The sequence below is a fragment of the Rhyacophila brunnea genome, unplaced genomic scaffold (genome assembly GCF_057557595.1).
Source record: "Rhyacophila brunnea isolate RB1 unplaced genomic scaffold, BYU_Rbru_1.0 scaffold_23, whole genome shotgun sequence".
Classification (NCBI taxonomy): Eukaryota; Metazoa; Arthropoda; class Insecta; order Trichoptera; family Rhyacophilidae; genus Rhyacophila; species Rhyacophila brunnea.
Genome location: NW_028232893.1, coordinates 18,821,867 through 18,831,223, shown reverse-complemented (window position 1 = coordinate 18,831,223; position 9,357 = coordinate 18,821,867). Strand labels below are relative to the sequence as shown.

The 9,357-nt window shown below is 36.6% G+C and overlaps 2 protein-coding genes across 2 annotated transcripts; both read right to left on the bottom strand.

Moving 5' to 3' along the window:
* LOC147069637 (uncharacterized) lies at window positions 1-840 on the bottom strand. The gene is made up of 2 exons (XM_085950334.1): window positions 741-840; window positions 1-518 (listed from the first exon to the last, which is right to left on the bottom strand). Exons 1-2 carry the CDS (start codon window positions 820-822, stop codon window positions 379-381), a joined length of 222 nt encoding a protein of 73 aa, XP_085806460.1. The 5' UTR covers window positions 823-840; the 3' UTR covers window positions 1-378.
* A 388-nt stretch (window positions 841-1,228) lies between these two features.
* LOC147069636 (uncharacterized) lies at window positions 1,229-9,321 on the bottom strand. Its single transcript, XM_085950857.1, has 4 exons — window positions 9,195-9,321; window positions 6,499-6,733; window positions 1,331-1,471; window positions 1,229-1,270 (listed from the first exon to the last, which is right to left on the bottom strand). The coding sequence occupies exons 2-4, from the start codon at window positions 6,685-6,687 to the stop codon at window positions 1,229-1,231; spliced, it is 372 nt and encodes a 123-aa protein (XP_085806983.1). The 5' UTR covers window positions 6,688-6,733; window positions 9,195-9,321.
* Window positions 9,322-9,357: the final 36 nt, after the last annotated feature.

The window sequence follows — 9,357 nt, the reverse complement described above, 5'->3', positions numbered from 1 at the left end:
CCACAAGCCATGACAGTAGTGTAGTAATAGAAGTGAAACAAACACCCAGGCTTTGAGAAAATCACATAAATACAATGTGACCTCACCAAAAATCGAACCCCAGCTGGACGAAAGGCCAGCGCCTTACGTACTGGACATATATCACCATGTTCAATCCTAAGAGGATCATATTATGGACTTCCACAGAATGGAGGTTAAGTATATTAACAGACTTTTGTTCTCACAAGAAATGGATGTTAGCCATTTGCTCAACCTATTAGATGCATACTATCAGTCCCTATGTTTCCCTAACATCATACGACGCATACCTGGACAGCAACAGTCATCCTGGGAGCGCTGTAATGCCTGTTTTTGAACTCATGAGCGGCCTGGTACAGATCAGGGTCTGAGGGTCCTTTGGGGGGGGGACAGACTCCTGGAGTCGCCCCACATGAAGGAGCGGCCCGGGTGACCTTCAGGCAGCAACTGGTGTAGTAGTTGGTCTTTACGGCTTTCCATGTTGGATGCCAAGTTGAATTCTGAAACGTGTACGCAATATAGATATTCTAACCTTTGACCAAACCAATTGAGCTTTTGAAATTTCATCGATTTAGTATACCTACCTGTTCATCAGTAGTAATATTGGGTTATCTTCTTATTTCCCGTAAATATATCTGAGAAGCGTGGTTATTCCTACAGCCGACCTCTTTCCAAAAGTCATCCTTCGCCACTGCTATACGATGAATAGGCGAATAATTTACCTGACTGAATTGATTCTCTTTCCCTCTGCATGGTCCCCTGTCTCATCAATGATGAAATGAAGGACTGGACGAACTTATCCATAGCCTCATCCAGGGCGGTCTCCTCGATGTCAAAGAAAAATGAGGTCTCCTCAAAGTAGGTTGCCGCATTAATAGAGCCACCGTTTTTCTGTGAATAATTAAAACATTATCATGGCTTAAGAGTTTTTTTTTTCAACCATGTCCGATCTTAATATCCTAATATCCTAATACCCCGATCATACGGGCCGTATTGTATTGACAGATTTTGTTTTTACGAGAAATGGATATCAGCCACTTGCTCAAACTGTTAGGTCCATACTCTGACTCATACACAAATTTAAAAACAATATGTGTACTTGTCAGACCCAGAATTCGAACCCGAGACCCGCGACTCAATAGGCCAACGCTTAAGCCGCGCGGCCATCGTGGGTGTTTAAGATTTATTAGTAAATATTATTATTAATTAATTACATTTCGTGGAATTCGATGGATGCAGGTTCGTGTCTCACCTGTCACCAATATTTTTCTAATGGGCATGTTGCCGAATTATGTTTATTCAATATACAAACCTGAATAAAGGAGTCATAGTCATTCTCTTTGGGATACTTCTTGCTTCCCATGAAGAGCATGTGTTCGACAAAGTGCGCCATCCCTTGGATGTGCAGGGGGTCACTCAAGCTTCCAACGTTCACACACAGAGCGCAGGCAGCCTGAAATATCGACAATATTAGTAAGTAATTCTAAGTAAACTACTGATGAATCAATTAAGTATGACTGTCATAGCACTTTCGTTCAATTACCCCGAGCCTATCTCCCTCCCAGTGACGTCCCTAGATAAAATGCCGCCCCTAGGCAACGCCAAAATGCCGCCTCATTTTTATATACAGTATTTTTATCATCCTTTCATGAGTCCAATATCTAAAAAATGTTTTTATGGAAATATTACTAATAAAATAGCAGACTAATTATTCGAAAATTTGCATGTGTCGTTTTTGGTCACCAATCACGTCGAAGGGCAACGGAAGTAAACTAGATATCGCGAAACCCGACAAAACCAGTGAGCTGATTTTTTTAATGGAAAGATATTTCTGAAATTGAAAGAAGATATTTTCGTTATTTCTAAGTTTAGGTAGCTATTTCTATATATTCTAAATGATTTTCGTCAATTTGCCGCCCTTTGAGTAACTGCCGCTCCCAAGCGACGCTCAATCTGCCTACCCCCACGGGACGTCACTGCTCCCTCCAGCAGGGAATCTTTGCTACTGCCATGAGGAATTGAGACTATTGGAGGCGCAAGGAAGAAAGAGGGGAAAAAAGGCTATTGGCTAAAAATTGGTTATAAAAATATGATTATTTTGTAAATATTTGTGATTTGAATTGCCATATTTGAACGAATCAACCACTTATTTTGAATAATGTGAGGATAGCGCAAATAAACAAGATTGTTTTGATATCCTGTGTGGTTTCGATTGACAATTTTTATAACCATGATTTTAATATTACACCGTCACTGTTTTTTTTAATAATAAAATTGCGCAATCAATAATATGTGGTTTGCTGTTTCAATTGTTGGCGCGATGAAAATATGTAGGTGCTTAGCAATTATTGTGTTTCATGATTATTTCATTTAGAAATGAGGCTATTTCAATTCAATTAATTGCAAGGTAGCTTACCACAACAATTTTCTTTGTATAGCATTAATAAATTAACAAATACGTCAAGGAGATAATAAATCAATTTAACTTATACAGTGCTCGAAATGGAAAATTTCACGAACAGGAACGCTCTATAATTTTCCGAAAAAACGGTATGCTTAATTTTTTTCTTTTCATACGTTGGATGTATAAATGCAACAATAAACTTTGAACTTCTTACATGGATGTATATTGAGCAAGTGGGCAAGGATTGTCAGCGCCGCAGGCGAAAGAACCTCGTCTCAACAAAGTATACCGTCAAGAATTGTATTATTCTTTACTCTTACTTTATCTACCACCCATAATCAGCAGGCATGTTACTTCTACCACCACTCTTATAACTTATATTACTGTCTCATTTGGGATAGTTCAGTTTGTTAACTAATTAAACTTAAAAAACAACATATCCACATACCTACCATAAAGATTCAAATTAAAAATTAATTTACATATAACAAATTTTACAGATTATAGATTCAAGACGAGCACAGAATATTTAAAAAAAAATCAAAGAAATAGTATTAAAATAGTGTTTAAAAATAAAGAAATAGATGCAGCAACTATTAGAAAAAATAGTAAGTACCTATACAGAGACGAGTAAATACAAAATTTATACAGTACATATCTGTACACCGATAGAGCTAACTACGCCATTTAATTATTTAAGAAGTTATAAAACAAAGAATTTATAAATCGTTCACATAAACTCGTTCTCACGCAGGAGGAATATACCAATATCCGAAGCGATTTGGTTGAACACAGTGTATAAGCGTTCTTAAGATAAATCAATCGGATAAAGCCATGGATGGCATCCACACAGCTTCAAACAAAGGATCCTCAAAGATTTCTTTTGAACCTTCTCCACCATAAGGGCCATTAGGCCATACCTACTTCTAAGAAAAGCTTCAAGCCATCATCACCAAACTACGTAATTATAGCATTTTAAATTACCAATGGTGTATCATTAATTATCGGCTTTTGAGCTTTGAGAATCGATGTCTCCGCCGAATCTTAGGGGTACATTGGTACGACCGCGTTACAAATACCCGAGTTCGTGAGCACAGTAGCCTTCGGTGATTGAAGTTATCACGAAGAGACGATTTACGTGGCTGGGACACGTATTCCGGATGCCGCCAAAGAGTGCGGCACTTCGTACCCTTGTGGCACAGCCTCAAGGGTTCCATCGCCGTGGCCGCCTCTCCCTCACCCTGCAGCGGTGCTACAAAAGTGACCTATTTGCTGCAGGTCTGACATGGCGGGAGGCGCATGGCGATGGACCGAAAGAAGTGGCGCCAATGCTTGCCCTATGCCCCAATATTAGGACATGACAGGGTAGAAGAAGAAGTATCATTAATTATATAAGATAAAACATGACGGAAGGTGCAACTCGAGTTGCTAAACACGATTCCTATAGAACAATATAAAATTGTCATTAATCAGTAGGTACCTACCTATATTCAACATTATAAGGACTAATATTGTAGTGTATGTATATACCTATACCATAGGCCCCACATCGTGAAGCTGGCCCCCAGGATAGGATCTTTGGTGGGGCCCCCTTCTTATCGCTAAGAATAAAGGCAGTATGTACGGGGTAACAATAATCTGTATATTTAGTGTTTTATTGTATATTTTAAAACATCCATACGAATTATGGAGATGTCGAGTATTGATAAACAATTAAGAATTGTTTCGTATAACCACATAACTATAAATAATAGTATTGTAAGAAAATTCTTTTTTTACTATTAAAGCAAATTTGTGATGTGTGTTTATCTCACTTATCTGGTCGATTCGCCTCGCCGGGCTCCTCCTGAGCACGGGCTCCCAGGCTAGAGCCCTCTCAGCCCCTCGTTGTGGAGACCATGACCTATATGTTACAATGATGATGCTTTGGTTACCATTATTGTAATATACGTACACTTACCACCTCAGATTAAAGAACTTACCACCGTATTTATTTAATCTATGACTACCATCTAAAATTATTTGTTGTCCGCACTGAACACGTACCTACCTAATTTGTGAGTGTATTTTAAACTAAACGATTCAATTTGTGATGTTTGTCCTTACCTAGTCTCATTATAGTCATTATTATTGCCACGGTGATGAATAATGATAATACAGAACAATAATTTATTATTATGATAGTAATAAAATTTTATTGTAGGATATTCCTTTTTTTTTAAAACAAATTTACAAACAAAAATTAACTAAAAGTTCTCTACATAGTAGGTATCTATTATTTCTATTATTTTTAAAATAGCAAGTTACAACGTATGTAATTATAACACAATAGAAACGTCCCTTAAAAATAAACTAATTACGGTAGGCTATTCAATAGTTTCATACCAAAAACATTTTTGTAGGAAAATGGCATAATGGTGCATTCATTTATTATTCATTGTTAAAATAAGGGTTTACGACACGTCATAAATATTTTTTAACACGTCGAGTCAATTGTCGAAATGACATTGAATCAGAAAACCCTGTTTCAACTGTATTGTCGATCTTAAATGCTTATCGGAGTGAATTCTTAATGTTTTAGCAGATTTACACGAAGTACCTACTACTTAATTAAACCTTCATAAAATTTATAAATATCCACTCATATTTATCATTTTCAAAACGAAAAAATTCTGCTTGTGGCCACTGGTCAACAGCATTATATTATGTTAAATCAGTTTGGATACCAACGACAAAAAATATACTTATATGTAATATATAGAAAGGTATCGCCTGCTGAGATGTTTAACCAAATTTTAAGAGAAAAAATTTAAATAATACAAAATGTTTTATAAAACAAGCGATTATCACTAATAAGTAGATTTTAGCGGAATTTTACGATTTAAATTACCAAACTTTATCATATTAATTTTACCACCCAAAATTTTGCCCGCAAAAATAGACGTGGGTATAAAATTAACACGGCGATTAGATGGCGATGAAAATAAATAAGTTTTATCACTCACAATAATATATAAGTAATAAATTAGTAGGTAAGTAAATTCGCAATGCATACCAGTCAAAGGTAAAAGCGAGACTGTACTGAGATGTTTCATACTTTAGAAATTATTATACAAATATGTAGGTGCCAACTTTATTTTTTATTGAATTTAAGTTATTTAAGTACAAAAGGTTTTCAAACAATGTCAGCAAAGGCACAATTCTTTTGTAGCTTGTAGCTGTAGTTACTTTTTTTTTTATGTAAGTATGCAATTATTTGGAGTGTTTAGACAATGCATTTAGACACGGATGTATCGACACAAAAAAGAAAATTGAATGAAATTTAGGGATGTCATAAATTTTATTTTTAACCCTTGCACGCCCGGCATGACATAACTTCGTTAATTTTTAATTTTGAGAAAAACTTTAAAAGATACATTCACACATAAATATCTCAATCTAACGAACCGCAACGCAATTTTAAATGAATCCACGAGCCGGAACGGTATATTTTGGAATTCCACGAACCACAACGGCGCTCCGGTGCGTTACTGTCCATTTCGAGCGCTGAACTTATAGAATAATTCTCACAGAGATCAAAAAAATACCAGCGGATCTCTCCCAACGTAATCCTTAACTCTGAAATCATTTATAATCTAAATAAAATGAGGTTATGGGCGTTATGGGTTTCAAATATGGAGGTAACCAAAAATATTGATAGAAACCTTCTGGAGCCTCAATGTATAAAATTGAAGCCAAAAAAGGAACCTCCGGTTCAGTGATTAATTTAGCTACAAGTGACTTTGCATTGCAGATTCATTTGCAGAGAACTTCACACTACAGTGAGTTTTCAGCTTATGACGGGGTTCCGTTCCACCACCTAGGTCGTAAGTCGAATTTCCTTATAACGGGAAAGTGCTTGCTGAATGAGGCGGTGTACCTTCGAAGATCTATTGGTGTCTGAGTCCTTGAATTGCATCATTGATTTGGCTAAAAGCTGCAGGACATGCCTTCTCTATATTATGGCAAACTCCTTTGGCATAGAATCACCTCTAGTTGTCATCATAGTTGGTGTTCATAAACGTATAAAAATTAACCTTTTGAAATTCACCGGTGTCTACAGCTTTCCGCGGCGACCCCATCTCTTCATTGTGGTCTCCGTCATTTGTGTCTACCTCCTCGCTGCTGTTGTCCTCCGCGTCGTCTCTGCACGACTCCGGAGAATCATCATCCTCCAAAGTCGTGGTCGCCTCCTCTACCCCACTCGCCGGTTTCTCCGGGGACATGTCTGATATTAACAACGCTCGCAATCCATTCTCCAGCTGGATTACCCTTTAAGGAAAAATACAATAGGTCAGAAGTTTTCAAAGAGTGCACCTCATTGATAAACAATAGTCGTCAATGTATTACATAAACACATTTTTTTAAAGATAAGAAACACCAAAAAGATGTGTGCCGATTTTCGATAAAACATTATTTTTTATCATAATCGTAGGAAGGTTCATTTCCTCGTAATTTGGTCGTACAGTACTCTCTCAGCAATCTGCCGCTAGATTATCCGACAACTACTAGGTATATAATCCGCCATTATTTTTAATAGTTGAAAGCACAAGATCAAGCTCTATAATTTGCCGGCATTCATATGTCAAATTCAGTGGTCCGCCGCGTGCCTATGTCAGCTGGAATTTTGATGGATGCAATAAGCAGAGAAGAGGACATTTCCCAAACCTTAAAGGAAATTAACATACATCGTATTTAGCGTAGCTGAGGCATGGAACAACCTACCGGGACGAGCAATAATTTTATCGTGGAAAAAGCTTTTGGCCTCCATGAATTAAGATGATGGAAACTGATAACCTAAAGACTCAGATTAATTCAGAGGACGACTGAAAACTCAGAGCTAACGCGAAATGTTTTAGTATCCTAGGGTTCCGTGTATTTTTCGAGATTTTTGGCATTTTAAAATAAATCCACTTGAATTGTCTTGAATCATATTAAGAAGCACTGACCGCAACCCCTACTATCTCGCCAAACTATAAGCAATCTTTACAAGACACTTGTAAAGCCAGTGCTCACCTACGCATCGGAAACCTGGACATTAACTCTGCGAAATGAGCGAGCCCTGAACATCTTTGAAAGAAAAATTCTCCGCCGTATATATGGACCGATCAGGGATGGCACCAATTGGATGAAAAGATATAATGCTGAGCTTTACGGGCTGTATGAAGATTGCAGCGCAGTTCAATCAATTAAGATTGGGAGACTGCGATGGCTAGGTCATGTGCACCGTATGAATGACAATGAACTGGCAAAGAGAATGATGTCCAGCAATCCAATAGGACGTAGAAGAAGAGGGAGGACAAAGATTCGCTGGTTGGATGGAGCTGCCAGTGACTGCCGTATTCTGGGGGTACCGAATTGGAAAGCGGTCACACTGGATAGGGACAGGTGGAGGGAGCTGTTGGAGGAGGCCAGGACCCACACCGGGTTGTCGCACCCCTGATGATGATGACCGCGACCCCCTTTTGTGATAGCTAAGTAACATGCGACCTTCGCCATATCAGATAAATAGTCATTTTTATTAGTCAGGGAACACATTAATGATGATAAAAAAAAGTGTACTTGTGAATTCACAAGCGACTTTTTTTTACTATTAGAGCGATTTTGTGATGGGTAATATCTCACTTAAGTCGTCGACCCACCACACCGGGCCCCTCCTAAGTCCTGGCCCCCAGGCTAGAGCCCTATCAGCCCCCCTTGTGGGGGCCATGGTCAGTATATACCTGTGGAATATAGTTTTACGAGTCCTTGATTACTGTGGAATGACCGATGGCTAACTTTACAGTGGAATAATATTGTAACACAAACTGCTATGACACTGAATTAGACATGGTAAAACGTTGCAACCAACGTCAGTTACAACGTTTACCCACGAATTTTAAGTTTTTTTTTCTTTTTCAGTGTTAAAATGCAGTTTAGGTTTTATTTTTTTAGTTTGAGGTCCAAGATAGTCGAACAATTTTTTTGTAATATTTTGTATAATTCCATATTAATAAATTACTGCAAAAATAAGAAAAATAAAAAATGTTTTCTTAAAAGTAAAATTTTGTTGCTTACAACCTTTTCATTCGACTCAATTTACAATTTTATTTAAACTTAATAAAATATGTATCTGAAAACATTGAACAGAAAAATTTATTTTATTTAAAGTCAAAGATAAACTTACAATTTAAAAAAAATGTTATAAACTGTGAATTTGTTGAAGGATCCCATCTTATTATTTTATTACATAATTATATGTGATCATATTTGTTATTAAAATTTAGTTTATCAAGATTTCTATATTGTAATTAAGAGATTTTTTACCAATTCATAGTTTTCATATTTTTTATATTTATTTTAATATTTAAAGGATTTCAAGTTATACCTATAAGTACCCTTTTATATTTTTTTTATAAAAATCACTGTTTTTTTAAATTAAATATAAGTAAGTAATTTGACTTAAAATAAAAAAAATAATTTTCTTGTAGGTACCTACTTACAAATTTATTAATTAAAATAGTGTAAATTGTAAATTTTCGAAAAAATGTCTCAAATTGCAAGCTTCGTATTTTTCCGCTAGCTGGTAGGTAAACACATCGCCTTAAAGGGTCTTGTAAGGTTCATGCAATAGATCGGGCATTGTACCCAATATTCTTAAAATATTAACTTAAAGCCGTGATTTTTGGGGGATAGATAGGTATGTAAATGATTAAGTGAATGTTGATTCCGTGGTTGTAAATGGAGAGCTGACTTGTACTTCTTTTTGTCAGACTCCGACTGTATAGGGTTTTCCAAGACTTCTATCTTCGGATTTTCTACGACCCTAAGACTAAATAGCTGCGGTTTTGTTTTAGGATTACACTGAATAGATGTTTTTAATTTGTGACATCGGTTTCGAAAGTGGGACTTGATTT

Bases quoted from the DNA above. Each gene is read 5' to 3' on its own strand.
- LOC147069637 (XM_085950334.1), bottom strand. From the start codon at position 822: ATGGATAAGTTCGTCCAGTCCTTCATTTCATCATTGATGAGACAGGGG. The intron at 519-740 runs GTAAATTATTCG...TACACGTTTCAG, and splicing joins AAGAGAATCAATTCAGTCAG to AATTCAACTTGGCATCCAAC.
- LOC147069636 (XM_085950857.1), bottom strand. From the start codon at position 6,687: ATGTCCCCGGAGAAACCGGCGAGTGGGGTAGAGGAGGCGACCACGACT. The intron at 1,472-6,498 runs GTTAATTTTTAT...TCGATATTTCAG, and splicing joins ACACCGGTGAATTTCAAAAG to GCTGCCTGCGCTCTGTGTGT. The intron at 1,271-1,330 runs GTTTGTATATTG...TATTGGTGACAG, and splicing joins ACTATGACTCCTTTATTCAG to GTGAGACACGAACCTGCATC.